Source organism: Daldinia loculata, assembly GCF_022478755.1.
Source record: "Daldinia loculata strain CBS 113971 unplaced genomic scaffold F4817scaffold_41, whole genome shotgun sequence".
Classification (NCBI taxonomy): domain Eukaryota; kingdom Fungi; phylum Ascomycota; class Sordariomycetes; order Xylariales; family Hypoxylaceae; genus Daldinia; species Daldinia loculata.
The window spans coordinates 26,999-54,434 of NW_026054895.1; the positions used below are offsets into that span (position 1 = coordinate 26,999).

At 47.3% G+C, this 27,436-nt stretch overlaps 9 protein-coding genes and 1 pseudogene across 10 annotated transcripts; 3 read left to right on the plus strand and 7 right to left on the minus strand.

Annotated features, from left to right (window-relative positions):
- The first annotated feature begins 2,383 nt into the window (after positions 1-2,383).
- F4817DRAFT_186800 (Alpha/Beta hydrolase protein) lies at positions 2,384-3,905 on the plus strand. The gene has a single exon (XM_049298418.1). The coding sequence runs from the start codon at positions 2,844-2,846 to the stop codon at positions 3,846-3,848; it is 1,005 nt and encodes a 334-aa protein (XP_049156949.1). The 5' UTR covers positions 2,384-2,843; the 3' UTR covers positions 3,849-3,905.
- Positions 3,906-4,621: 716 nt separating this feature from the next.
- Positions 4,622-4,698, minus strand: F4817DRAFT_t119 (annotated as a pseudogene). Its single transcript has one exon. The product of its transcript is annotated as a tRNA-OTHER (tRNA).
- A 946-nt stretch (positions 4,699-5,644) lies between these two features.
- F4817DRAFT_186871 (PLP-dependent transferase) lies at positions 5,645-7,793 on the minus strand. Its single transcript, XM_049298419.1, has 4 exons — positions 7,595-7,793; positions 7,242-7,532; positions 7,125-7,169; positions 5,645-7,076 (listed from the first exon to the last, which is right to left on the minus strand). The coding sequence occupies exons 1-4, from the start codon at positions 7,670-7,672 to the stop codon at positions 5,946-5,948; spliced, it is 1,545 nt and encodes a 514-aa protein (XP_049156950.1). The 5' UTR covers positions 7,673-7,793; the 3' UTR covers positions 5,645-5,945.
- A 177-nt stretch (positions 7,794-7,970) lies between these two features.
- Positions 7,971-9,341, minus strand: F4817DRAFT_344080 (uncharacterized protein). Its single transcript, XM_049304088.1, has 2 exons — positions 9,107-9,341; positions 7,971-8,958 (listed from the first exon to the last, which is right to left on the minus strand). The coding sequence occupies exons 1-2, from the start codon at positions 9,129-9,131 to the stop codon at positions 8,357-8,359; spliced, it is 627 nt and encodes a 208-aa protein (XP_049156951.1). The 5' UTR covers positions 9,132-9,341; the 3' UTR covers positions 7,971-8,356.
- Positions 9,342-10,739: 1,398 nt separating this feature from the next.
- Positions 10,740-14,304, plus strand: F4817DRAFT_317931 (uncharacterized protein; the record flags this gene model as incomplete). Its single annotated transcript, XM_049300867.1, has 3 exons — positions 10,740-11,850; positions 11,907-13,063; positions 13,123-14,304. The coding sequence occupies 3 exons, from the start codon at positions 10,740-10,742 to the stop codon at positions 14,302-14,304; spliced, it is 3,450 nt and encodes a 1,149-aa protein (XP_049156952.1).
- Positions 14,305-14,890: 586 nt separating this feature from the next.
- On the minus strand, positions 14,891-17,214 carry F4817DRAFT_186894 (general substrate transporter). Its single transcript, XM_049298420.1, has 4 exons — positions 16,576-17,214; positions 15,999-16,515; positions 15,750-15,933; positions 14,891-15,632 (listed from the first exon to the last, which is right to left on the minus strand). The coding sequence occupies exons 1-4, from the start codon at positions 16,959-16,961 to the stop codon at positions 15,166-15,168; spliced, it is 1,554 nt and encodes a 517-aa protein (XP_049156953.1). The 5' UTR covers positions 16,962-17,214; the 3' UTR covers positions 14,891-15,165.
- A 346-nt stretch (positions 17,215-17,560) lies between these two features.
- On the minus strand, positions 17,561-18,952 carry F4817DRAFT_186935 (uncharacterized protein). Its single transcript, XM_049298421.1, has one exon. It carries the CDS (start codon positions 18,591-18,593, stop codon positions 17,868-17,870), a length of 726 nt encoding a protein of 241 aa, XP_049156954.1. The 5' UTR covers positions 18,594-18,952; the 3' UTR covers positions 17,561-17,867.
- F4817DRAFT_317933 (uncharacterized protein) lies at positions 18,721-21,416 on the minus strand (the record flags this gene model as incomplete). Its single annotated transcript, XM_049300868.1, has 4 exons — positions 18,721-19,046; positions 19,387-19,947; positions 20,135-20,444; positions 21,372-21,416. 4 exons carry the CDS (start codon positions 21,414-21,416, stop codon positions 18,721-18,723), a joined length of 1,242 nt encoding a protein of 413 aa, XP_049156955.1.
- Positions 21,417-22,262: 846 nt separating this feature from the next.
- F4817DRAFT_344090 (uncharacterized protein) lies at positions 22,263-23,988 on the plus strand. The gene is made up of 3 exons (XM_049304089.1): positions 22,263-23,049; positions 23,149-23,469; positions 23,541-23,988. The coding sequence occupies exons 1-3, from the start codon at positions 22,483-22,485 to the stop codon at positions 23,622-23,624; spliced, it is 972 nt and encodes a 323-aa protein (XP_049156956.1). The 5' UTR covers positions 22,263-22,482; the 3' UTR covers positions 23,625-23,988.
- On the minus strand, positions 23,983-26,017 carry F4817DRAFT_344091 (putative MFS monosaccharide transporter). Its single transcript, XM_049304090.1, has 5 exons — positions 25,919-26,017; positions 25,816-25,843; positions 24,998-25,749; positions 24,613-24,877; positions 23,983-24,470 (listed from the first exon to the last, which is right to left on the minus strand). The coding sequence occupies exons 1-5, from the start codon at positions 25,976-25,978 to the stop codon at positions 24,046-24,048; spliced, it is 1,530 nt and encodes a 509-aa protein (XP_049156957.1). The 5' UTR covers positions 25,979-26,017; the 3' UTR covers positions 23,983-24,045.
- Positions 26,018-27,436: the final 1,419 nt, after the last annotated feature.

Below are 27,436 nucleotides of genomic sequence, written 5' to 3' on the forward strand. Positions count from 1 at the left end.
GTCCCAAGGTATCCAGTAGATCTTATGGGGCAGATCTCATTATACCTAGGTAATTCTCTAGCACAGAGCGGCCATTCATACCTACCAAGTTCTACAAACCCCTTTTCACGGGCTGGACCTCAAGCTACGCTCTGTTTCCGTTCTAAGGCCACAATACCCCAAACCTAGAAAGACCGATAGCCCTATAAGGTAAAGAGTTGTGTTGTATTAGGTTATGGTGATGGTTATCGGTGTATGCGTGAAGAATAAGCCTGTTGTGTCTAGGTCATTCAGAACCTTATTCAACCCCCTCTGCTTTATAATATTAGAAGGAGTATCGTTAATATTGCTGACAGTGAATAGGACTCGTTGTAGAGGTTTATTTCACGCCTATCCATATCCCTCACGGCTTTGACGATAAATGTAAATAATTATGAGGCCAGTATGACTTGCGGAGACAGTTACCTTGGGATAAAAGAAGGAAAGGCTAGGCGAGAAATAGCTTAACCTAGCAGCATCTTGATGCTTGTGATCCAAAGTTCCCTCACAAGCATTTGGTATCTTTAATTTAGTGTCTCCGGAGCCATCACTCCATACTTTACTTCTGTTGACATTCTGACAATAGGACGGCCGCACTCTTGTCTGAACCCAAGAACAAGAAAGATAGCATTCCGATGCTGTGTGCCAGCAGTAGCTTGAACTCTCTTGACTCAGACCCGAGAACACTATGGCGCACCAGTCTCCCACGATCAATCGCTCCTTCTACAAGCCCGTTTCTGTAGGGAGCGATGTCCATCGGATGAGGTAACGTATACTATTTTCCAAAGTGTGAATGACAGCTTTTCGTCTTCCAATGGGCTGGTCGATCTTCAATCTTAACATTGACGCTAAAAGTTCCTTCAGATCGCCCTGACTATATTCGTATGGAATAGTGTCCGGCAGATCGGTTTAGGGCCTTGGTGGACCCCAACAACTCGGCCTTCAACATTTCTCACTAATATCGGTCTAGTAATCAGAGTTTAGGTATGATCCTAATCGACGTTCTTCGTATCTCCCTGCTCGTTCAATCTATATCCGCGAAGCTTAACATCAGAGCCGCTAACCTGCTGTCCCGGTTCTATACATAGTATTGGTTTGCGCTGGCAACGCAATGGCAACGTACGTTCTTGTGGGTCTATGTTATCCGTACGATCTCCCGGCATCGCGATCCGTAATCACGGCTAGGACCCGTGAGACGCTATCCAGGTGGCATAACCATGCCCTTACCATTTGAGGTCTAGCTACCAACGCTTAAGCCTCCTATAACGGGGTCTCGGGAAGCTAGGACCCCGAAAATGCTCAACTGAAGGCGACAGCTTAGCGTTAGATATTACGTTACTTTGATATCCCAATGCTATCGTCAAAGGCTAAGAGGAATCTTTGCACCCAAATCAACCGTCTCCATGAGATCCTATTTGAGTTTGAAGATATAATCCCCCAAGCTTATTGCAACTAAATCTAGCTCCTATCAGCCTAATAATCATGACGCGTTATGAGGTTCGCGTGAAGTTGTCCAGAGGGATATGTGAGCTCGGTCACTTGAATCTTTCGAAAATGTATACTCGCATTTTCCTACGCTATCAACGTCTTATTCCTTTGCGTCTGACTACCGAGATAGTTTAAGATATGAGAGCCACGGTAGTCTCCCGAAAGTCCACAGAACATGCATCGGCTAGGAAGCGTTACATCCCATCCATACCGAGTTTTACACGTTTTCCTTCTTTTTTTTTTTTGCTCCAGTCCCCCTATTCCAAAGCAGCCACCCAGGTTCTTGCACGTTGCCTTTGGGGTTTCCTTAGCAGGAATTCCATTCTACATGGAACAATGGCCTACTATGTAGATGGCTACATTATATCAACTATGCCTTATTTTTCTGTTTTTACCCCTCCAAAGTCAAGGATTTAATGGCACCACAGCAACCCCGCGGGACACCAAGGACCCCTCACCGCCCTACTTTCCAAGGGGTGACCATGGGAATATGAGGCGACCTATTCTAATTTCAAACCATAGCTGCAAGAGTCGTATATATATTCCAAATCGGGTCGTTTTGACCGCTTGAGCGCATTGAGCTTGCTCCAACCTATTTCCCGACCCCGACGCGTGCCGTCGTCGTACGTTCTCACGTAGGCATGCAAATCCGCACGTGTTCCGGGATCAGAGAGCATCTCGCTTGAAGATCCCGGTCGTCAATCATCCCGACACCCCAACGATTCAAGCTCCAGTTTCTATCTTGTTACTTCTGGGGCCTTTATACTAAATGGTGATGGTACGCTTCACACCGCTCCTGTTGTGGGTTGTGGGTGAGTCTAGTTGATCGAGGCTGCAATGGATTACTTGTTGCTCTTAGGAATATACATGGGTTGGTTTTCAGCGGTGCCGAGCTGTAGGGATATCTGACGAATCAGATACGCGCCTGTTCTGTGATATATCTCGCTACCAACGCAACTAAATCAGATATGTGTCTTCAAAAGAGCTTTTCATGCAACCAGACCGTTCGTCTAACGGGGTTGATACAACATACTGCCGCACGTTGGCTAGTTCGTGCATGAAGTTTCATTGTAACAGGAGCCAGCATACTTTCGTGCCCTGTCTGTGCCGTACCCATGCAGATTCGCAAGCGCACATGGTATAACCCTAGCTTCTATAGATATAGAAATCCCAGGAGGTTGGAATATTTATATGCAGGATACTAGCCATGAATTCATGTCCAAGTCCAGCTCTCTAGTCATTAAATTTAAAAGCTGTGTATAAGGATCCAACTCGGATTACAGCAGAACGAATTTCAAACAATCAATAACCACTCGTATCATTCAGAAAGAGACACGATGGCAGCATCACAGAAGCCGGGACATTCCCTCAAGTACGACCCTGAGTTCGGGGCGTTTTGGGCAAAACTTGGTGGTGTAGCCCAACCGGCGGCTGAGCAGCCGATAACTGAGCTGCGTGAAGTCAACGACGGCTTTATGCGTGCCATGTTCGCTCAGTTCCCAGCGCAGCCTCACGTCGTCAGAACTAAGCACTCAACTAAGTCATACGATGGCACCGAGATCGATGTCTACCGGTATGCCACCGAGGAACAAAGATCCAGCAAGACGCCACTACCGGCAGTCTTACACATACACGGCGGAGGTATGATGGCCGGAACTGTCGACATCTTCGCACCTTATATCGCTGGCCTAGTCAACGACACGGGCGTCCAATTCTTCGCTGTCGAGTACCGCCTTGCGCCCGAGAACCCCGACCCTACTCCGGTCGAAGACAGCTATGCGTCCCTAAAGTGGATCGTAGAGCACGCCGCTGAATTCAATGTCGATGCCACACGGCTCGGTGTTATGGGCGACAGCGCTGGTGCCGGTCTTGCTGCAGGGACGGCGCTCCTAGCTCGCGACCGTGGCTTAAAACCTTCGCTGAAGAAGCAGATCCTTATCTACCCCATGCTTGACGACAGGACCATCACAGCCTACCACGCTCCCGACTACCAGAATCCACTGAAGGATTTCGTGGTCCTCCCCACAGACACCCTCGTCCGCTGCTGGGAGCTCTACCTTGGCAAGGACAAAGCGGGCAAGCCCGAAGCCGATGTGAGCCCTTATGCAGCGCCGTCGCGAGCAAAGGACTTAAGCGGACTACCCCCTGCATATATCGAAGTCGGTAACCTCGACTGGTTCAGAGACGAGTCGATCGACTATGCCACACGATTGACCAACGCGCACACCGAAGTTGAATTCCACATCTTCCCCGGTGTACCTCACGGGTTCGAGGTGGCCGGTCCCATCAGCACGACCAAGAAGGCTGTAGAGCTACGAACCAAGGCCATACAAGACCTGTAAATAATGAGAATAATGAGATAGATGAAAAATCACTCGAGTAAAACTACGTCGAGAAAATAAGAGTCAATGTTAATTCTCACCAACTTTAGTGCTGGATACTAATGGGTATCTCTCTTATGTGCTTAATGCTAATGAAATGATGAAGTTGCAAGTTGTAAGTAAAATCTTAACCACGAAATTCGTAGAAACACAGTGCAAGTTAAGCCAGTCAAAATGTGCTGATTCAACTCCACCCGTGATGCTTCGACAACCAGGTCGCAACGTGGACGCCCTGTTTCGTAAGCAGTATTTCTTACACATACATAACTTGCTAATATGTAAACCCTATGCCAAACCTAGTTAGGTGTGCCCTAGTGCCTAATGTATAAGTGGAGTGAGGGGATGACTGTCAAGTTAAGAGAGAAAAAAACCTAGCAGCATGACATTTATGCACGTAAAAATCTGTTTGGCGTTTGACGATCCAGGAGTTGTGGGACCAACGGTGGCAGATATTTACTATTTACCCCGCCAGAGCCGGGGACAGGCGAAAAGACATGGAAAATTGAAATAAAAGAACAAAGAAGGGGGTTAGGAACATAGAAAACCGTTCAAAGAAGGGCGAAGGGAAAATAATAAAGAAAGGAGATTAAAATTTTTTTAAAAATAAATAAATAAATAAAAATAAAAGATAAAAAAATTGAGGCTGCTGATCCCAGTAAACCGGGAAGCATCAGGAATTGAGCCCGATGCGGGGGTCGAACCTTTAAGGTGATGTTAGCATTGATGGTAAATAATCTCAGATGTTGAGGATTGACTTACCCGCAACCTTGAGATTAAGAGTCTCACGCTCTACCGATTGAGCTAACCGGGCGGTGCAAGGTGACTCGAATTTGAGGTATATATTACCTATGTTGCAGGTTTTGTGTGCGAGCCATCAGAAAACTAGCCAAGTTAGCCAATCATGATTCCAGCTTGGAGTGGGCCACTGTATGTAGTCCAAGATTTGGAGAAATCCCTCGACCACACATAGGTACTCGCACAAAATCGCGTACATAATTCGATCACATATAACGGAGCCTAAGGACAGTAAGGGGGAATGAATAGTAGATCGAAGAATCAGATGTAAGGTAGTATTGAAAAGATGAAAGCTAGTGAGGTTTACCTCGGAAAGTAGAATGTAGAGCAGAGTAGAACCTGGTGGTATTGATCAATATAGTTATATCATTCTAAGTATCGTAGTTATAAGACTGTCAAAGTAAGGGCTAATATATATGTGTCATTCGATCTTAAACATCCTACTTACCTATAACCCCTTACATATGTACAAGTATATGCTACTGCTATTTCAGAATTTATTTCATATACCCCTCATATCCAGACCCTCCTTAGAAGTCATAAGCACCAAGACGTCTATAGTGATGATCTACAAACTTCAATATAATAGCTTTATATCTCTTAATACTAATATAGGTATGGTTATCTGTTTGACGTTAAGTTATCCAATGCAGGTACGACTTAGAAACCCAATGGGCTTGGAATACCGAACTACCTGCATAGATAAATCTAGTAATCTCATGAGGTTCTCCATATGCACGGCAACATGATAGGTAGCGTCAAAATATTGCTTCAAACTGTGGGCTTATCGCAGATATTCTTATATTGATATAGAAGTTATATTTTTCAGTCACCACATATATGGATGACTTGTATACCTTAGATAGGTACGTTAGTTGAACTCAAGAGTAAAGCCATATTTCAACTAAATATATCGAATAAGTCGATCGTTTAATAGGCTTTCTTAGAGTGATGCCCAAAAGGCCTTATTTGAGCATCGCGATTGCGGATATGTAAAGTTATACCGTGAAATATAATTTCTTTGACTTTGTTTAGTGATACGATACTAAGATTACCCTCTACGCTCTCTCTAAGCTTTCCAGGCACGAGATAGCTTTGGTTTGAATATCCCAATAGCTATACCGTTAGCTATATTTATTACTTGCTTGATGTTTATACTAGAGATAATAGGTAGTATCTTTTACCAAGTACTAATACTTGTAGCAATGTGTGTCTCCAAAGCCTCAAGCTTAGAGTTGCGGCCACGAAGGGAAACGTGCTATTTTAAGACGGAACGACCTCCTTCCCTACCTCTCGCAACGCTTTCACAAGTCCCTCCACTGTGCTCCTCAGGGTCTGAGTGTTCACTACCACGCGGAAGAGGCTACCCTTTGGGCCGGGCGCGTAGTCCACCATGAACCCCCTCGGCACAAGCTTCGCGACCATCTGGCTGGTTCGCCGCGTGGTCTCCTCTTGGTCGTCGGGTAATGCACCGCCCGGTGCATAGTAGAAACAGACCTGTAGACATGGTGGTGGGTTGCTGGATAGGAGGTAAAAGTCGCCTGACTCCTGCACGAGCGTTGCAAGGTACGCTGCGGTGTTGAACGCGTGGTCAATACGCTTCTCGAACCCCTTATCACCATAGTAGATCCACGAGAGTGCCAAGTTCAACGCGTCGCCACGGCGCCCGCATTGGAGCGTCAGATCTGCCAGATCCCAGATTTCGTCTTCGGTGCCTGCATCATGGAATAGGTATCCCGCACGCAGAGTGTTAGCGCGCTGGAAGACCGTGACATCGTTAGTGAGCAGAAAAGAGCAGGGCACAGGCACATTGAGCATCTTGTGCGGGTTGATGGTTAGGGAGTTGGCATGCTGTGACCCGGCTAGCTTGTGTCGCTGCGCTGCCGAGAAGATTGCCGGTCCGCCCCACGAGGCGTCGATGTGTAGCCAGACGCCGAATTCCTTGCAAATGGGCGCGATCTCGGCGAATGGATCATATGATCCCCATACAGTTGTTCCGGCAGTTGCGTTGACGTACAGGGGCGTCTTGCCCTCGTCCTTAGCGCGAAGGATAGCTGTACGAAGCGCCGATGGAACTATCTGACCGGCTGGGTCGACTGAAACCTTGATGACGCTGTTAGAACCGAGACCACATGTGACAGCTGCCTTCTCAACCGAATAATGCCCGTGTTCGCTGGTGAAGAGTGCGAATTGGCGGCCTTGGTTACCAGACGTCTTCACATCGGGGAACAGGGCGTTTCGGGCGATGACAAGGGAAGTCAGGTTCGAAGCACTGCCTCCTTGACAGGTAACGCCACCTGCTCTGGGGCCAGTAAACCCAAATAGATTTGCTAGTTTACGTGCGGCCGTCTTCTCGATGATCGTTAGTGCTGGGGAGGTTTTCCAGACATGCACCTGTATTGTATTAGAGACTTGAGAGAAATAAGGGGTAAGAGGACCTACGTTGGTGTTTAGTACTGTAAGGACGAGCTCTGATATTACGCCAACCTATTTAGCTGTATAAGTTTATATTTCTAAGAGGTTTATCGCTTCCTCATGAGGAATAAGGGGCTAGCTTACTGGATTGATGCTCGAGTATAACTTGTCCATAAATCCCTGATCCCACGTATTTACGCTGTATCGTAGGATAGTTTGGATGATATCTAGTAGACCTTCTTTTCCTACTCCTTCCTCTGGAATTGATATGCGCAATTTCTTTACCAACTCCTCTGGTTTATGCGAATCCACTAGGACATTTCTACCCGGTGTCCCTTGAGCATCTGCAGCTATAAAACCGCTGGCTCGACTCGAGGCGGCTTTGTCCGCATCCCTAATGAATGGTATGAGAAGAGATTTCACCGCGTCGATCAACTGGGCATGATTTAGCTACGTAAAATAATACCACTATATGTTGTCTGCTAGAATTAGCTTACATCTTCGACCTCATCGGCTCTGTTTAACTTGGGCTCGTCGGCGCCGTTGCGCTCATTGACTCGGGTATTTGTAGACATATTTGACGATCGCGCAATGATTAAATTGACGCCGTAGATTCGGAGGTTTCTAGAGGTTTTGAGTAGATCTCGTTTATAAACTCATTTGTTTTGGTTATCTGATATCTTGGAAGTATCCAGGTGCTTGGAATTTTTCGGCTACCCTTTCCACCAAGATGTTATCTGCAATGGTAATTGCCGAGACCCACTGCGTAGGGTAGTTCTCGGGGCTACCATTCGGCGCAAGCGATCGCGTGCTTCTCGGAGTTTTAGTGCAATGATCAGAAAAGGAAGCATTGCGATAGTGTTAGTCAGTTCATGAGAGGAAACCACATCCTATTTTTCTACTGCGTAGAGGTAGTTAACTTAACCCTGTCTAAAGAACCGAGAAAATCAAATTATCAGATTACGTGTAATGGCGTTATCGCCTCTCTTACAATACCATCTTACAATACCGGGACATCACAAAATGTCTTGTCACAATATTCCGCCGTATGAAATGGGTATACTTGGACAAATCCCTTTTGATAGCCTGTGATGTCACGCCAATTTCATCCTACCTCTTACAAACGCCATAATCCCCGGAGCCTTGCCAAACAACTGAATTCAGCTTATGCCGTGTAAGTGAACATGTTTTATGTTTACCCCTGAGGAAAAGGTATCATTCAATCCGTCCATCCGTTGCATCGTGTTCTCGTAACGCCCTCAGTCGACTCGTTTCTTGGTGTCGATCGTTTCTCCTCCGTTTTGCTCGGTCGTTTTGCCATTGCTAACGCCTATATCGCCCTCATCTTCACCCTCATCCCACGCGTCCACGGCGTTCTCGTCCCAGTTGTCGACTTCCTCTTCGAGTGTATTGGCCCTTTCGTTTTCGGCTGCTGCCATGACACCCTCCTCTTGAGCCTCGACATCCTCATCGAGCTCGAGATCTGTGGGGTCCTCACCCGGAACGGCGTTGTATTGTCTACGCGAACGCTTCCTCTCTAGCATCCTCAAGTGGTACCAGGAACACAACCCGAGCCCCGCCAAGCTGCCCACAATATTGGCGACAATGTCGAAGGGGTCAAACTCTCGTCCGTTAGGGAGAAACCCTTGGAGGAATTCGGAGCCGACACCAAGGCCTATGGTACATACAACCACGGTGAAGTTAAGGGTACGGCGGCGGTTCGTGTCGATGATCCAGTAGAAAGCGACGGTCAAGAGGAAGAAAGTTAAGAGGTGTAGGACTTTGTCATTGATAACGGTTTCGAGCTGTAGGGACGAGAGTCCTGCGTAGCCTGCAAGGAGACATAGCAGGAAGAAAACTCCTGTAAGTGTTTCGTTAACTTGTGATCTTCACAGGGGCTGTGATGTAAAGCTTAAGCGATTCTCGGGGATCGTCATAGCAAGTCCGGGAGCTTCTGAACTATGGAACAGAGCACGTTAGGCAACAAAGAAAGAAACCAGGGAACAAACCTGCAAAAGGTAGGCGGATTCGCATGTTGGAGTTTATAAGAGTTTAAACCGGAATAGTATGTATGGGCATGATTTCACATGGGGCTATTGTCAATTATTGTAGATGGTAAAAATCTTGTGATGCTGGACAAAAAAAAAGATGTCGCTGAAGTGAAGAAAGTTGGCCCGGGTGAGCTTCACTTCGGGTTTCCAGCGATGGAAAGCAGACGGGTTCCACTTCTTTCGTCACATAGCCCACCTGGTCCTGGTTGCTGAAAAGATTTGGGGCTTTGACTGATAGGCAGATACATAGGTACATAGGTCGTACAATTGATGGCTGAGCTGAGTTACATAAGCGACCTAGGTAGGCTTAAGTAGGTACATGTATCTGGCCTGCTGGTCCGTACATACCTATGTACATGTACATAACATGTATACCTTATGTAACGAACCTGCACTACCTGCACTTTATTATCTGCAGCTGGCCGCCTGCCCGCCGCCTGGGGTCAGCTAGGGGACTTAGATGTTCCCCACTAGCCACTTATCAGATCACATACTCTCCACACTTCTAATGTTGGGGTTTCGGAATATGCAGGTCGGGCTGAGCTGAATTAGCATTTATAGTCATTTTTAGAGATCTATAGATTTGAGACAGCCTAAGTCCCGGATGCTGTGCTACTATATGATGTACTTCGTGGCATCACTAAAGCTTGAATAGGATATTCCTAACATTATAAAAATGTGGCTGTGAGACAAAAATTTTGTGGCCGCTGACTTTGAGCCATATGTAATGCCTAACACGTGACGAGTATGATTATTCAAACGGGATCATTCGATTGGAAATCCGGCTGTTTGCGGGGGCTTTGAATCATATATGAGGTACATATGTACTTCCCAGCACGTCTTCGATATACCTACGCTGAATGTGTATGTGCCTCTTTGAGGAACAAGATATTGTAATACTAGAATTGAGGATGTAATAAGAAAATTAAAACATAATAAAAATTCTCATATTCAACATGAATTTGATGTTGCAATTATAAATTTCATCAATTGAACAGTTGATTTTACATAAGGTATGTTAGGTTAGGTACCTTCTACTGTTGTTCAACAAGTGCCCGTCTCCGTGAATGCGGCGGTTGTCATTGCAAATGCGCAATAGCAGACCTAAGGTGCTCAGGTGCTGATTTAACAAGTTATAGCAGGTTCTCAGGGGCACATACGTGGATTGGTCAGGTGCGGTTAGGTACTTAAAGTTGGTACTTAAAGTTGTTACTGTAGAAGTAGAGGGTAGCAGGTACCGCAAGTAGTACCTAAGTGTATTATTCATTGTACACCTGATGTAATAGGTAGTTCAATGTACCGCGGTACCCCCATCAAGCCATAGTACCAGGGATCCGCTCAAAACCTCCTTCGCCATAACCTCATCTTTTGAATGTACGCGAAATCGCCTTGAACAAGACGCATCAAAGTATCACCATTCTTATCAAGTTTTCTCCTAAAACAACTTCTGTCATCTAATTCGATGTCGCTCAATTTTCTAGTGTCAATTTAGGGCCCTTAAACACCCTATTCCCGAATCGACGCGACTGTAATTTCTTCCCGCATGGCTCCCGCCACCATTTCATCACTCTAACACGCCCATAAGGCCATCATGTCTATCATGAACGGCCAGCATGCCTGGCCGCCACCGCAACACCATCAAGTCATTGGCAAACGTCCCTTTCATAGTCCTACTGATGCTTTAACGCAATCCAACGATATTATGGATAATTCCGCCGCGTCGGTGCCTGAGGCATCAGATATCGATGAGGACCGCGTGAGGGCCCACTTTCGCGAATTGTATCATCAAAATGAAGCTCGCATTGCGCAGATGTTCGCCCCGGATGGTTCTATTAATCGTGCCGCCATAGAATCATGGAGGCGACCAGTCACACCCTCTACGGCCCCTCCCCCAACCACCGACCATACCACCGTACAAGAACGTCCTGCCAAGAGAGTCAAAAGAACGATCGATGAAGACGACTATGGGGACGACGATGAGGATGACGACGAAGACGATGAAGACATTAATAATAACACTAATATATCTTCGCTTAAATCTAAAGTTGCCTCCGCCACCGCCGCCGCAAAAGGCCTCCCATCTCCTTCTAAGTCGGGAAGCTCCCCTATCACGTCCGTGCCGTCGCCTTATAAACTTGACGATAGAACGAAAGATGATAGTCAGCCGGGGTCGCATGGATCGCAGGCGCAAGCTAGCAATTCCGAAGACGCGCGCAAGCAGTTGGAAGAAGCGCGGAAAGATACCGAGGAGGCTGCCAAGCGTAGTTTCTACACTACCTTCTATACACTTGAGAATGATCGGGCTGCTATGTTGGAACAACAACAGCTTGAAGAATCTGAAAAGCAGCTGCAGGCTGAGATGGATAAGAATACCAGCGGCAATACGAGCGCAGGCACGTCTGGGGAAAATCATGGATCGCTCAGTAGCGCAAACCTGGGCGCATCCAGTTTAACACTCAAGCATCTTATTGCGCGCATAGATATGAAGCGCGATATGGTGCGCGCATCAGATGCCGAGTTGCGCCTCCTTATGAACGAAGTTCGTAAAAATAGAAGTAAGTGGGCTAGCGAAGAGAACGTTAACCAGGAAGAGCTATACGAGGCCTTAGAAAAGGTCTTGACCGAACTCAAGGCACATACCGAATATTCGACCCCGTTCCTCCAGAGGGTTAACAAAAAAGACGCTCCCGATTACTATAATTGTAAGTTTCGCGCGACCACCGAAGCTCGATTACGCTAACTGACACATGCCGTAAAGTCATCAAGCAGCCCATGGATCTCGGCACGATGACCAAAAAATTAAAGTCGCTGACTTACAAGTCCAAGTCCGATTTCGTCACAGACCTCAATTTAATTTGGGACAACTGTCTGCGCTATAACCAGGACATGGGCCACCCATTGAGGCGAATGGCTAACGGGATGCGCAAGGAGGCCGAGAAGCTCATTCCATTAATCCCGGACCTTGTCATCCGCCCTCGTGCTGAAGTTGAGGCTGAAGAGAGACGGAAGCAGAATGGTGGCGATGATGACGGTGGTGATGATTCGGATGACGAGCCGATAATGTCGTCTCGCGGCCGGATCACCGGCGGAGCGAAGGGATCGAAAGCTAGGAAGACTCATTCTAGCCAGAAGGAAATGACTCCCGGCGTCGAACAGAAGCCAGTGCTGCAGCTGAATGGATTATTGGCAAAAGCTCATAGAGAAGGCTCTGAACTCGATGGGAGTAACGGATTTGGAACGCCTCCTATTGCGGGCTCTATGACACCCAGTGGGATTAATGGCCATTCAGGCATGGGTAGCAACGTGGATGCCATGGACATTGATGGCCCGGAGTTGAACGGCATGGCATTAGGACAGGCGCTGAATGAAGCCGCCCAACAAGCTTATGAAGACGAGGAACACAAAATCTGGAAGCAAGTGACCAAGAAGGACCGCGCGCTAATTACCAAGAGTCGGTTTCAACTTTTTAACAATAACAAGTTGAATGTCGACGAGCCTGCGTTGCTTCGAACTAAGGCTGGCATGCGTCGATTCCTACGTGGTCGGCAGCAGGCGGAAGCTATGGGCTTGGTTGGTTATACTCTGGATCCGTCAGCTAGTCTAAGCAAGGAAGCAAAGGCAACCGAAACTCTCGCAGAGGGTATGGAAGAGGATGAAGAAAAGGCTATCCCCGATTATTATGACATCCAAAGCATCATACCTGACGTCCCGCCAACCCTCCAGTGGGTCGAGGACGCCGAAGGCCATGTCATCAACCAGCATGAGGAATTTCTCCAAGCCTTGCCACAGGGTTACTTCACGGCACCTAAGAGTAGCCTAACGCAGAAATTCGATGCCAATATTCGACAGATGCAGGAGACGAGAAAGATCTGCTCAAAAATTGGCGTTATAAAGCAGATGCAGCTCCAGACTCAGGTATAAACTACGTTTCCAATGCATCTTACTTGCATCACTAACTGACTAATGTCTCTTAGGTATATGCAAACCAGTTTCCGAAATATAACCCCGAGCCGTTTCAAGAAGCCGATGTTGAACCGCATGTTACGTGTGGTGATAACATCGTAATGGCGCCCGAGGTTTGCAGAGCGGGGATGCAACGGTCTGTTGCGAAGATCTTCTACCATGCGGGTTTTGAAGAGCTCCAACCGTCTGCCATGGACGCTATTACTGACATCGCTGCTGACTACTTCGGGAAGGTGATACAGACCGTCAAAAGCTACACCGAGATTGAAAAGAAAGACCCTTCCGCCGAAGACCTCCAACGTGGTTTAACAGCTCGGTCCCGTTATACCCCTGAAGAGGCTCTGCTCCATACGCTTAATGAGAGTGGCTATTCGATTGAATCGCTTGAGAGTTATGCCAAGGACGAGGTCGAGAGGCTTGGGCATAAACTAGTCGGCATTCACGAGCGTATGAAGTCTCACTTAGGTGATCTTTTGCGTCCCGCGGTGACCGAGTCGGGACAGGACGGGGCCGCCGCCTTCAACGATGGAAGCGAGCAGTTCATTGGGGGTGATTTCGCTGAGGAACTTGGCGAAGATTTCTTTGGGTTCAAAGAGCTCGGCCTCGCCGGGGAGATGGGCGGTGTACTCTCAGTGCCTCTCCATCTCCTTCAATCGAGGGTTCGCAACCAATACCAGGTCCAGAACCCAACGCAAGGTACTTCCGATGAGGTCCTCTTTGAGGATCTCTCGCCTCCTGAACCCATTACCAAGGAGAATATCCAGGAGCAGATCGGCCTTGTCAAGAACTTCTTCCTCGCTAAGCTGCACGCTAATGGCGACTCACCTTTGGTGGAAGATGAAGACTTGCCTGTCAAGCAGCGACGACCCCGGCCACGTCTTGGTGCTACTGGCAAGATTGTTTCACCTCAGAAGCGACCCCCCAAAGAGCAGAATGCCATTAACAAGAAGAAAAAGAAACTAGAGGCCCAAGCAGCCGAAGCTAGCAAGGCAACAAATAATAGTCCTGAAAAAGGTGGCTCGAAGAAGAAGAGTCTGTCTATGCCCAACGGTAGCAGCCTTACAAATGGTTCATCTCTGCCTCCTATTGCCCCTCCTATGGAGCGTGTCGGGAGCACGCAAAGCCAAGGCAATAACAGCCAGACGGATAAAGAGGACAATGGCATGATGAGCCCAGAGAGCATGGAGCGTTAGAGAACCGTACACCGAGAGCTTGTCAGCCCTTATACTGACTAGCCATGGTGCTACTCCTCTCACCATCTACCATTTCGGAAAAGCAGTAAAGCAGTGTTTGATTAATCCATCCCATCCCTATTCTATATCCTATTTAGCGGGATATCCTTTTTTTTCTTTCAGGGTTTCCTTAGACTTGGCCTGGAACCCAAGGGAGGGTGCGCGGCGTATGGTTGTGCATGGAGGCGTTTTGTTCGGAGGGATGCCGATGAATATTCACCCTTTCGCAAGTGGACATGGTTCCATATTTGGCTCGTTTTCTTGTTAATGATTTTTTTTTGGTACGACTTGCATATATCTGGATGGATGGACGACGACTGAGGAGACAGACAGGACGGCATATGGATGAGTCACGCAGGATCGATCGACAGGACACCCGAGATGCACACACCATGTACATAGTTCTCCCCCGCCACACCCACACGTTACCTTCTTATTCCACCATCACACATCTAGCTATATGAGCTACCCTGTATCATACTGAATCTGACAGACATCCCTGAGCCTCAATTTCAGCATTCGCGACTAGTAACGTCAAGCAATGGTTCTTATTGAACGCTTTAGTCTATTGTGGATATGTAAATCAGCTAACTTTGATTCTTGTAGTATTGGTTGTCCGTAGGGAATTTTTTTTAAATAAGTTTTACTATGAAGCCTTTTCCCTTTATAACCCCTTAAATATCTAGAGCCTAAGGTTCTCTATCTAAATGACCTTGTATCTATGAGCCCTAGTTCTTGAGTACCTGCTTGCGTCAAGTGCCAATCTAGACAGCGAAGGCGAAATATGTTATATTCAAAGCGTCTGTCTAACTCTTACCTATATTAAGTATCCATCTCGACCGGAGCCGGCACTCTCTCGCGAACATGCACCCTCTTCCGAAGACCCTTCGCGAAACCCCTCAGCGCACTGACCCGGGTACCCTGTCGCGCGAACGCCTGGTCGATCTCGCTAAGACTTAGACCGCGAGTCTCAGGCATGAAGACGAAGCACACGGCGGCAGTGAGCAGGGCACAGGCGCCAAACAGGAAGTACGCCCCATAGATGGTGCGGGCGAGCAGTGTGGGTGTCACAAGCGCCACCAGGAAGTTACTCAGCCAGTTACTGCCGTGGGCGATACTGGTCGCGGACGCTCGGGTCCGTTGCGGCTGGATCTCCGCTGCGTAGATCTTGATCCCGACTGCCCATGATAGCGCGTAGATCACCGCGAATAAGTAGATACATACTATTACTACCCACCGCCCGGCGCCGGTGCTAGCATGTACTGCGTCTCCTGCGTATAATGAGCCCACTAGAGATATAGAAGTCAGTGATTAGGTACTTATTCGAATAGACTAGGGATGCTCAAGTGTGTCTTGGGGGGCAAACACAGTATTCGATCCATTACGGAGAGCTCGAATCTACATACTAAGGAACATAGTTATGGCCATACCCAGGCCACCGAGGATGGTGTTGGCGCGCCGGCCCCACTTGTCTGCCAAGATGGCTGCTGGGATGGTGACGGCAAAGATAACGATGGCCGAGACGCCAGAGGCGAGGAACGTAGATTCGTTTGAGGATAGACCGGCTTGTTGGAAAAGGAGGGGTGCGTACTGGAGCAGGGTTAGCTTTTACATTTTTGACAAAGATACATGCCACAGCCTGGAGGATAACTTACATAAAGAACGCCGTCGATGCCGCTCAGCTGTTGCATTCCCATAAGGAAGACCGCCAAGAAGAGACGCGGGCGAGCGTCCGAGGAGAACACATCGAGCAATTCCGTCTTCTTCGACTTCGAAGCAGCAGCAGTGGTAGAAGTAACCTGCACAGCACCTGTGTCACCACTTGCACTAGGGATGGCGGTTTCCACTACCGAAGCATCGTATTGGTCGAGAATCTTCTCTCGATCGGCGGTAGGGACGTCAAGTTTCTCCCAAGCCGCAGATGCTTCTTTCGTTTTCCCGTGAAGTGTGAGCCATCGCGGAGACGCGGGAAGCCACATAAGAACAGCGATGGAGAATGCAATGGAATAAGCGGCGAGTAAGATAAATGGTAGACGCCATGAAAATGATGACTGTATATTAGCAGTACCGTAGCAGGTGAAGAACCCCGTAACCAATCCAAGAGTGATGAGCACCTGGGGCCCGGTAGTCAGAGCGCCGCGATTCCTCGGCGGAGAGATCTCGCATATATAACTAGATCCCAAATAGAATAAGACTCTGTTTATTCCCATCGATTGCCATAGTCTAACTTACACTACTAACACACTAAGATAGAGGCCTTCGCCGATTCCTTCAATGACACGGCCGACTATGAACATAGCAATGTGAATCGAGGCACCTTCGAGAGCGGCGCCGGCGCCGAAAATAAGAGAGCCAATAGCAATCGCATAGGGGCGACCGAGCACGTCTGCTACTCTCCCAGCGAAGAAGGACGAGATCGCTGCGGGAATAAGGATGGAAGAGACTATCAGACCGTGTATTGTTGGGGAAGGATTGCCGACATATGCTGTGAAGTCCTCCATTACGGTAACAGGGCCGATGATGCCGGTGTCGATGCCGAATAGGAAGCCACCCAAAGAGCAGATAATGCTGGCGAGGACATAGCCCGGGGGCTTTTGGAACGAGCTAAATAGCTGCATATTTTCCGCATACAATGGCTAACTTCCCTCTAAGAATTTGCTAGGTATTACGGATCTAAATTTGAAAAATATGCAACCGAAGCTGAAGTACGATACACATTATTTTATATTACTATAGGTAGGTACCTACCTTAGGTAGTTATACCAAGACCAAAGAAAGAAGACAATACACTAGCCGTAAGGTCTCTCAGTCAAGGGAAATGCTGCCAGCAGAGGCGGGGGCATGATGCAGGTGATGGTTTAAGGTATGGGGGTCATAGTCGTAACGGTATTGCATTTAAACCTTTTAGGTAAATCTTCGCTGTGGTCGTGTCGTTTTTTGGCTAGTCGATTTGCTGTTTGTGGTATCGTGGGTCCTATGCACCGGCGTTAATCGGAGGGTGTTCGGGGTGGAGTACGGAGACTAAAGGGCGTGGAAGGCAGCCGGAACTAACATAGCACCTGCAGACTTATTGGGCGAACCGGGATACGGAGGTAAGGAACGACTACCCGCTCTTGCTTACTAAAATGCCCTGTATTATCCGCTTTCCTTAATACATACCTAGGAGGTAGGTAGTGATCTATACGGTGTATTTTAGGGACTAGGAATGAGTATCTAATATATCTTTTAGACCTCAGGTTATCAATTTGTTCAAGAGGCCGCCGAAACACTTATAAAATATCCATATGATGTCAAGTGCGCATTATACGAAGTAAAATATGAGATGAAGAATGCAACCTGCATATGCTGAGATATTAATAAATATCATATAGAGCCAATAAATCTAGCTTCTATGGGTATTTTCAATAACATGTAGGTCTAGGAAAGGTCCCTTAATTATACAACATACGAGTAAGCTGGAAATATCGTATGGCCAAAATCATAAGTTCGATATCACCTCGTAGTTTTCCTGTTCCTTGTTGTGGTTAGGATGCCATGGGAAAATATTTTTTTCCTAGCTCCACTGTCCTCCAGGGCCGTACCAGTTTGTCCTGAGGAAATGTTGGGACTGAGAGAGTGTGTGGATCTAGATCGAGACCTGTCGTACTCTGGTTTCTGTCAATCAAATGTTGAAGAATCTTATAATCTTGTGGGAACCATAACTCTACGAAATCTCGAAGAGTAACCTCCCAATTCCGCTGTTCTGCAAAAGTTGCAAGGGCGCATGATCTTGACACAATCCCCCAGGATGCAGGGTCATGTATAACACTAGTATATTCTGCTCTGACTTTTAGAGCGACTTCGTTATTGTGCTTGTTACGGCAGACAGGGCCAAAACATAATCTAAATTGTACCCTAGCACCATAACGAAGACACAGTTCAAGTAAACGTAATGGGAGTATGAAGGTTTCCGGAGACAGAACTTGGTGGTCATACTGAATAACGTACCCATAACGAAATATATATGTCCGGAGTATTAATTCGAATAAGGATAGCCCCTGAAATCCAAGTGCAGGTGATCCCTCGAGCTTTGGGCTGACGTAGTTGGGAGAAATTCCTCGCGAGAAGCACAATTCAAGCATTCTAAACTGTCGAGTATAGCAGAGCCTCATTGGGGAAATGTGGTAACCAATGTCACCCATCAGAAGTGACATGAACTCCGTGGTGATGTCATCCTCTTTCATTGGGGCGACTTTGCTGACAGTTGACATCAAATAACTTGGGTCAGCCGTTCGAACGAACTCATGTAATTGCCAGCATATTGCAAAGGTATGAATATGGGTATCTGGTTCAGTACGACCATAATAAATGCCAGTTCTATTGTCACCCGCGGTTACGCTAATGGACGAGTAGTTCCATATTGGCTTTGACTGTGATCTTATCGCAGCTACTAGGTATTTCGAGCTCGGTTAAGACTTCAAGGAAACGATCATGATGCTGGTGTGTTCCACCATCAGAAAGGAAGACAGGCGTCTTAAAAGCGGCAAAGCACAAAATAGAGCCTAGCTCCCGATCAAAAAAGGGGCCGAAATACTTCTTTTCGCCATGGAAGTACCAAAATTGCTCGGCGAACTTAGTAGATGCGAAGAAGGTCTGACAGGTGCGATCGAAAAAGTCGATATGTCCCACGGTACGATCGATGGTTTCCTTTATGAGATCATCCTCTAGAAACTCATATGCAGTACTACCTACCTATGCATGAATGTGACTTCGCCATCATCGGGTAGAGGCGGATGCGGGATATTACCTATGTAGGATTTTTATTGGGCAAACATCCAGGAGACCTTTGCAGCGTCCATATATTTGCCTCCGAGTGATCTGTAGTATCCGCGTGATATCTTCGTCCGGCATATTCCCGATCTCCATTTCCATCGCATAGTTTTGATCGTCTATAACCTTGTCGAGGAAGAAGAACCGGAGTAATTTGGGTCTATGTCTCATATCTTGTGCGATCTGTATAGTGAATTGAATCGAACAAGTGCTGGTAAAGAGCCTTGAGCTCACTTGGGAATGTGTCGATTTTTGATTTGAGATCTGAGGGGCCATCACCATTGAGTATACCATCCTCGACGGCGGTGAGTACAAGTCGTACCCAGAGAAAGACTCCTTCCGCTTTATTCACAATTTTCTCGACAATAGATCTCATGTCTTCGCGATCGACCAATGTCGGAAAATGTGAAATATCCTCGAGACGATCACTTACAAGCGTGGTGATATCCTGATGTGTACAATCATGTATGCGCAATTGAGGGCATTCGGAAAATCCAACCATGAACTCGTTCCATTCTCTGCTAGAAACACATATCTTGAGATTCTCGGCATTTAGAGATGTCCAGCTAATAAGCTTGCTGACGAGCTCGACGTGGCGACCTTGATACTCATCTAGGCCGTCAACGAAGAACACCAACTTGTGTTTTTTGAACGTTGCTTCGCTCGTTAAGAGATTTTCAAATGCATGCTCAATTTCGCTCAACTCTAGTTGGACCCCACCAGTTCCATACGAATTGGTTTGTGCCCAGAGAGAGGTAAATGCGATAGGGATCGGCTCTGGGGCAGTGGAAAGAACTTGATAAAAAAGAGAGCGAATGAGCCCAATAAGACTTTTTTGCATGTCACCACCAAGCCTCCAGAAAAAGGTTTTGGCGAATACGAGAACTTTCCCGTTTGACCAGTACTCGAGGTGGCGTCTTGTTAACGGATTCATAGGTACATAGAAATTTCATCAACGTCGACTTGCCTGCCCCCGGTTTACCGGATATGTGAAATATATCATTTCCATATTGGAGCCAGTTGGTGAAATGCTCTCGAACCGTCTTTTTGAAATTAGTTACCTGATGATTCGAACGGCCCATCTTTCTTTCATTAAGATCCCCCGCGGATGCATTATCGTGACCAGGGTCGTCCTTAAGAATCCATTCAAGGGTCGTCGCGTGGGCGAGCTCCACATAATAGAATCGATCCTCCATCCCCTCATACTTTAAAGCATCCAAGAGTAGCTTTCGCTTAGATGCTAATAGAGTTTCATCTGATAGGCGCAGGGTATCCTGCAGTCTCCCTAGGAACTGAGAATCGATATTAGCTACCTGCCCTGGTAACAACTGCCGGAATGACTATAGCATGCTTTGTCTCTGTCAAATTCTGGTTAGTTGAATTTGCTGATGTGATCAATTCTTGAAGCCCTCTAATGATATCTGACCTATCATAACTAGTCAACTAATGCTGGAGAACCTCGATATAGAATATTCCCGCTTTTATAGGTAGGTACCTACCTAGACATGCTGACTACCTAGGTATCTATAGGTCGAGTTGTTTCCGACAACTATTAAGGCCTCTTTCAAGTCGATCGCTCTCGTGCCTCATCCTGTGATTCCGTAAAGCTGCTCTGAATGCTTCGAACCTGCTATTGGGATTTTCATTCTTCAGACGGTCGAGCAGCGTAAGCATATCGTTAGACCACCTTCTGCACTCCCCGGTTAGTCTCCGTAGAGCCTCTTCTTCATCTGTCATCCATAGCGTCGGGAATTCTTCCTCCAAGCTTAGACTGAGGCGTTTCATCTCCCTAGTGATAAACTCGACGTCCTTGTTTGACTGGCTCGGACTCCATACATATCCTTTGCTGCGGATAATACCCTATATCCTATGCTGACGAATTGGAGGACGTTGCTGACTAGCCCGACTGCAGCTAGGGCTTCCATTTCGGCCGTGTGCAGGCTCAGTCCCGTCAATGGCGCTAGCCTACTTTCATGAGTCGTCCCGCTGTCAATAGTTGAGAAGCTAAATCTCGATCCGCGCAATTTGACGGAATAGGAGTAGGAGTAAGAAGGAGGGGAGGCCAGGCTATCTACAGAAAATGTTAACGCCTTGAGAGGCGGGACTTGATGGGGGTAACTAATGGGGGAACAGATCGGCAGTGCCGCCCAAACTGTTAACATGATTGGCTACAAGTTAAGGCCTGTCCCAGCTCCGTCTTATCTTGCAGACCCTCTTACCACGACTGAGGTTTGGGTTAACCCGACTGTTACGGGGTGGTTCATGGTTCTGGAAATGGTATGGTGGTTCGGCTTTTTTTGCTAGTGGGCCGTGGCAAGAGGAAAAGACCCAAAACCTCGCGCGCGGGTTAGTGACAGTCCCAGTCATAGTCCCCATTATACTGTTGTATAACAGTTGTAGTCCCCGTTGAGTGGATTGGATGTGTGGCTACTTCAGTCATGTGATGCCAATAAACGTCGAGGAGGATGCAAGGAACGGCCGACGATGCCCGCCCTCCACGTCCGCTCCTGGGTATACAAGGAGCGGCCGACGATGCCCGCGCTTCCTATGTCCCTCAGGTACAAACCCTACCTAACCAAGTTGGCTATGGTATAAGCGCTTAGAATGATGTGAATAATGTGAATAATATTAATTCTTATTGGTCAATGTCTATAGATTCTCTATCTGAGCCGTGGTGGTACTATTCAAGCCCTATACGATTTGTGGAATTCATCATATTGGTCAAAGTGAAGATTCATAGATTATGAGGCGTAGCAGTGTAAAAAAATGACAAAACAACTCACACAGATACGACGTTATGACGGCAATGGCAACCAAGAAATCTGTACCTCCGGGCCTAAAGCCTTTGACGCCTAGAATTATTTGCTATATACGCTAGTTGGACAATTAATTGCTGATCTGCAGATGCAGAATTTATCGCCTATAATACTACCTACACAACCAGAGTTGATACCATATTGGGATGATCTATGCAAGCGGGAATGCATGCTGACCAGTACCGATTGTGGGATAGACCTTGTGTCGTGAGACGTCCTGCAGCACGCTGCAGCATACTGCGTGATTTCGTAAGTGGTCCTCGGGTTCATACCCGCACTCTCTTCCGCTCCTCTCCCGAGTCCGTTGATTATCTGTAGATGATCCATTGGCTTATAAAAGGATGAAGCTTCCACTGACGAGTTGTTGCTATTGTGCGTAGAACAACGTAGAACAAACTCAACGATTTCCGAGAACTTCACACTCGATTCAAGTTTGCGCGGTTCAAAGTAACACGCGTCGAAAGATCTTTTATCGAAACAACGCCATCCAGAAACCAGCTGCTTCATTTCAGCAATGGCGGTGTCAGCAAGTGAGCCGCAGGGCGGCGTAATTACCCAGATCGCCCGATCGGTGGGCTTCTCGAAGACCTACAACTTCTGGCTATGGGCTGTCTTCGGTGGTGTTCTGCTCGGATTTTCCGTGTCTCGGTTACCATACCTCGACTTCTACGGCGTCTTTTGTAGCGGTCCGGGAATGGCTAGGGGTAACATGGGAGCCGCCACACCTGGCGAGTGCTTCTACTACCTGAACCTCACCCTCGGTGGCCTCGCCATCAGAACACACCTGTGGTGTGTACTGCCCGCGGCTTTGCTCGCCTTCGGACAGTTCGTCCCCATATTCCGACGCAAGGCTCTGTGGCTCCACCGAATCAACGGTTGGATCTCGACCGTTCTATCTCTTGGTGGCGCCCTTTCCGCCCTGCCGATGTTGAAGCACACGATGGGTGGCAGTACCGAAACCCAGTCGATGAACCTCTTACTGTTTATCATCTTCGTCACTGCGGTCTACAAGGGAATTGTCGCCGCTAAGAACCACAAGATCCAAGAGCACCGCAACTACATGTTACGCGCTTGGGTTTACGTACGTTCCATAATGACTCCTCTTTCCCTGCTGCTGCTCATACTTGTCGGATGAGTATAACCAACTTCGTACTAAGTGCTAATTCGGTTACTCTTTTAGGGTGGATCTGTAATTACTCTCCGACTTATCATGTTGGCCACTTCCATCATGATGTCGTACAGTGGTAACTGGTATGTCGCCATACCATGCGACAAGATCGAGTACTTGATGGACGCTCAGAACGCCACCATGGCTGAGTACCAAGCCAAGTACCCTGATTGCGCACCTCAGTGGTCTGGAGAGGACCCGCACCGCCACATTGCTGTTCGTGTATACGTCCTCGACGACGACCCAGTGGGTGTTGCTGCCGCCCACTCCCACTGCTTCGGCATGTCGGGTTATGTAGCCATCATTCTGCACTTCGTGGCAGCTGAAGCCTACGTAAGTCCAGTCTTGAATCATGCATATAAATGCTATCTCGTTTCAACTATTACTGACACGTTCTTGGTTAGATCTACTGGACTTCGCCCGAGCGTAAGGTCTCCAAGGCCATTCGATCTAGCGAGACTAGCCACGCTGCTAAGAAGGTGGAATAAAGCTTACGCAAAGAGCTCCTGGAAATATAATTTCCGCCTCCGTGAAGTAAAGGTTTGGTATCAGAATAGTTGTCATGAATTTAGCGGAGGCGGAGTTAGAGACCAGGGTTAACACAATGTACCTTATATCATGTTACCCGTTTCCACCCGTACGGGTAGAATCTAGGATAAGGGGTCGGGGTCGGGGTCGGGGTTATGCATATCATGAGATGGCTTAGTACGCATGTATATAAGGCCGAGGAAGGAAAATATAAGATAGTGAGAAAGATGCTCCTTATATACCTACCTACATATTTAGATCGTTAGGTGATGCCCGCAAGCCCCTAGCGCACGGGCTTAGTCTATGATAATTCTCATATTAGCACATTATTTTGATTAATTGTTCATATGAGTTTAAGCTATAATGCTGGGATAGCATTGGCTACGATACAGAGGCATGTGAGGGGGGAGCAGTCGAAGTGGTTGATGCTGTGGCTTGGCCCTTATTGTCCGCCTTCGTGATGCTCCCGTTTTCCTCATCTCGTGCTGCCAGGACGGCTTGTTCCCCATCGATCCGGGCTTCATCAACAAGAACAACTTTATCACCGAAGGCTTGTGCGATTTCCTCGAGAGTCTTTCGCCGTGTCTCTGGGAAATAGAGATACGCGATGACTAAAAAGAGCAATGTGCACCCAACAAAGACGTAGTAGTAATTTTCGCGGATATTGGCGAAGGCGCTCGGACCGGCTTCGGTGACAGCAACATTGACGATAAAATGACCTGCCGCTGCAAGACCCATCACCTTGCTGCGCAGCGCAATAGGCAGTACTTCTGCGCCATATAACCAAGTTGTAGAGTTGATCATTGCTTTGGCGTTAAAGTCAGAATATTATCTTTTTGGAGGGGGACAAAGAATTCAGGGGCTGGACTCAAGCTCGCGTCTAAAATATCAAAACGCTCGTTGATACATCCGACAAGTGCTAGAAAAGGGGTTCGGAATGCCACTCACCGTAGTACCATGCCACGTATAAATATATACCTAACACTGCGAAACCTTTGCCGATCCTGTTTTCGCTATCCTGGAAAATGCGCTGCATCACGGCGGAATATATCATGGTTAATATGAGACCAGATAAACCTGCCAATATCATCTTTCGGCGACCCCATTGATCTGTTAGGTATCGCGTAGTAATGGAGTTTGATAGGAAGGCAACTGTTCCGTATACACCTGCCAACGCAAGTATAGTCTGCTGTTGGATTCCTAGGGATTTATACTATAGTAAAAGGTTAGCAAGAGCTAATTAGACTTGGGACTGGGATTATACGGAAAAGAAATATTGATAAAATAAAGAGGAGAAAAAAAAGGCCGAGCTAATAGAGAAGGGTACACTTGCAAGTGTCGTCTGATAATATTGTATAACATTTATACCAGTAAGACTTGTCATAGTTTGAACAACTATGGATACCATGGCTCGACGGCCGAAAAGTGTGAAAACCTCGTGGTATGACTGGATCTCGCGCGTCATTTCGAACTCGATTTGTGCCTGCATCAAGGCGAACTCCTCGTGTACTTCATGCGGCTGAAGCTCCCGTCGGACCCTAGCAAACTCGCGTCGGGCCGCCTCGATTTTACCGTTGCGGATGAGCTGTCGCGGAGAGTCGGGCATGAACGTCGATAAACCGATGAACATAATGACGCCCCAGGGTATTTGGATACCCAGGGGTAAGCGCCATTGTGTAGCACCATAGGGTGCATACGAGCACGCGAATCCCACCCAGTTAGACATCATAGTACCGAAGGAGATACCACACCCTGATATACCTCCAATCAGGCCCCGTTGATCTGGTGCCGAGATCTCACTCAGGTAGATAGGCACAGTAGCAACCATAGCACCCACAGCCATACCCGCAATGGCACGACCCGCTAAGAACATTCCGATGTTAACTGATGCCGTCTGGATCGTCGTACCGATCGTTACAATGATGCACAGTAGCTGCATAAATCGAATACGACCCAGTCTGTCTCCTATAAAAGTTTGCCCCAGAGCACCGACAGCTTCACCCGCAATATATACGGCTACTACTGCTCCTGTGATTCCATTGGAAGGGTGGTGCATGTAATCGATCCAACTTTGATGCGCGATGGCTAATTGGTACTTGGTTAGCAGATCATTCCCAGCGATATCTCCCTATTTTTCTGCTCAAGACTCACTAGTTGTGGCAATGCCAGTGTCGAATCCCTATTGTGGAAATCATAGGTCAACATAGTTGTTCATTTACAAATATAATAATGAGATATAATGAAAGAAACATACGAAGAGAAATGTGCCCATCGCGGCGAAGAAGGCGATTCCGAGAGAATACCAACTCGCCATAGTGTGTGCTTTTTTCCTTTCGGTCCCCGTTTAGTCTATAGCTTCGCAAGTAAGAGTGGATGTTGAACAAAAAGTTCCAACAAGTATGCTAGACTATTTTCAACGGGGAGTATAAGGCCTTTATTTCTACCTTCTCCTCACTCGGCTACTATATTTTTAAGACACTAGAAAGCTGCACAAGCTACCGGCCGTCATGGCAAGCCATGGTTGGAATGACGCGCATAGCCTGAATCTCCGCGTTGGGCCTGGAGACCGTGCGTTTAGAAGATCATAACACATTGGGGAAGCCCCACGAACATTTCTTTACCCCTTGTCGCTATGTGCAGGTGTACCCGCAACTCCCGCTGTCCAGTCGAACAATGGTCCAAAAAAAAGAGAGCCAATATTAAATTGTTCAAGTCTCATCCACTCGATCTGTAGTTTACTCCCGGTCTCGGAAAGTTCCCGACCGGTCTGTGGCTACGACCTCGGCTTATGCGCATGTTGCCAACGTGCGTCAACGGCGATGAATAATATGGCGATGGTGGAAATATAACTAACCTGGCCGTTTCTCACCGCCTGTAAAGGTTAACTACTGCGACAGAGCTTCTCTTCTCTTTCTGTTGTACATTGGGGAAGGTAGAGCTGATCATATCAGAGGCTCCAACTGTTGGTGGATAATATAACGAGCCATGCGAGGCGTTTTCCCTAGACCATCTCTCCCCCGTCGATAGACTAGGGACGTCACGAGGGTACTAATGGCTTACCCCAACGCCAATACTACTAGACCGCTGACGTGCCAAGTTTAGGGCGTTATGCTGGGGGCTCATCTTAACCCCAGATTATGCTGAAGCTGGGGAAGTGGAGGTAGCTCAGGTTGCCGAGCCTAAGCTAAATATTTTCTATTTGATAAAATATTCAATTAGTTACATTATCATCTCTTTATCAGAGCACGGGAAGGATATCGGTATGAGTTCTCAGCTAATTTCGGTTCCGCTTTCGGCCGAATTAACCCGTCATTTGTCGCTTCAGGGATCTCCGTCGTCTCTTTAGCTACCTATACATCTTTAGACCCTAACATATCCATTCTGCTTATTGAATTGAATTGAATTGGTAACACCAGATTAGCTTCCACAGTAAATTTGAGCTATGTACCTAGATATAGCCATAAAAATAGATAAATGCCTACCTAGGTCAGGTAGATAATAGTGATACTTTAATCAGTACTCAGTAATATTTCACAATTATGAAATACGTAAGACTAACGGAGTAGTAGTAAAGATGTATAGGAGTTAACTATTACAACTTAGGTATTTAACTCGATTACTTATATTAATGAGCATTCTTAATTGCAATCTGCGCGGCTTCCACGATCATGTTCACAAGTTCATTCATCTTGTTAAGCATTGGAGAGTAATTCTAAGCAAAACGGGACCTGCGTTTTTACACCACATCTCCTGGTACTGCGGCGGCGGACCT

What these genes read in the sequence shown, in the direction of transcription:
- F4817DRAFT_186800 (XM_049298418.1), top strand. Translation starts at nt 2,844, where the DNA reads ATGGCAGCATCACAGAAGCCGGGACATTCCCTCAAGTACGACCCTGAG.
- F4817DRAFT_186871 (XM_049298419.1), bottom strand. Translation starts at nt 7,672, where the DNA reads ATGTCTACAAATACCCGAGTCAATGAGCGCAACGGCGCCGACGAGCCC. An exon ending in GAGCCGATGAGGTCGAAGAT is followed by an intron (nt 7,533 to 7,594) that starts GTAAGCTAATTC and finishes AATCATGCCCAG; the next exon opens with TTGATCGACGCGGTGAAATC. An exon ending in TATACTCGAGCATCAATCCA is followed by an intron (nt 7,170 to 7,241) that starts GTAAGCTAGCCC and finishes ACAGCTAAATAG; the next exon opens with GTTGGCGTAATATCAGAGCT.
- F4817DRAFT_344080 (XM_049304088.1), bottom strand. Translation starts at nt 9,131, where the DNA reads ATGCGAATCCGCCTACCTTTTGCAG. An exon ending in AATCCGCCTACCTTTTGCAG is followed by an intron (nt 8,959 to 9,106) that starts GTTTGTTCCCTG and finishes AAACACTTACAG; the next exon opens with GAGTTTTCTTCCTGCTATGT.
- F4817DRAFT_186894 (XM_049298420.1), bottom strand. Translation starts at nt 16,961, where the DNA reads ATGCAGCTATTTAGCTCGTTCCAAAAGCCCCCGGGCTATGTCCTCGCC. An exon ending in GCATCGACGGCGTTCTTTAT is followed by an intron (nt 15,934 to 15,998) that starts GTAAGTTATCCT and finishes ACCCTGCTCCAG; the next exon opens with TACGCACCCCTCCTTTTCCA. An exon ending in GGCCATAACTATGTTCCTTA is followed by an intron (nt 15,633 to 15,749) that starts GTATGTAGATTC and finishes CTATATCTCTAG; the next exon opens with TGGGCTCATTATACGCAGGA.
- F4817DRAFT_186935 (XM_049298421.1), bottom strand. Translation starts at nt 18,593, where the DNA reads ATGTCAACTGTCAGCAAAGTCGCCCCAATGAAAGAGGATGACATCACC.
- F4817DRAFT_344090 (XM_049304089.1), top strand. Translation starts at nt 22,483, where the DNA reads ATGGCGGTGTCAGCAAGTGAGCCGCAGGGCGGCGTAATTACCCAGATC. An exon ending in TGTTACGCGCTTGGGTTTAC is followed by an intron (nt 23,050 to 23,148) that starts GTACGTTCCATA and finishes TTACTCTTTTAG; the next exon opens with GGTGGATCTGTAATTACTCT. An exon ending in TCGTGGCAGCTGAAGCCTAC is followed by an intron (nt 23,470 to 23,540) that starts GTAAGTCCAGTC and finishes GTTCTTGGTTAG; the next exon opens with ATCTACTGGACTTCGCCCGA.
- F4817DRAFT_344091 (XM_049304090.1), bottom strand. Translation starts at nt 25,978, where the DNA reads ATGGCGAGTTGGTATTCTCTCGGAATCGCCTTCTTCGCCGCGATGGGC. An exon ending in CGATGGGCACATTTCTCTTC is followed by an intron (nt 25,844 to 25,918) that starts GTATGTTTCTTT and finishes TTTCCACAATAG; the next exon opens with GGATTCGACACTGGCATTGC. An exon ending in CACTGGCATTGCCACAACTA is followed by an intron (nt 25,750 to 25,815) that starts GTGAGTCTTGAG and finishes AGTACCAATTAG; the next exon opens with CCATCGCGCATCAAAGTTGG.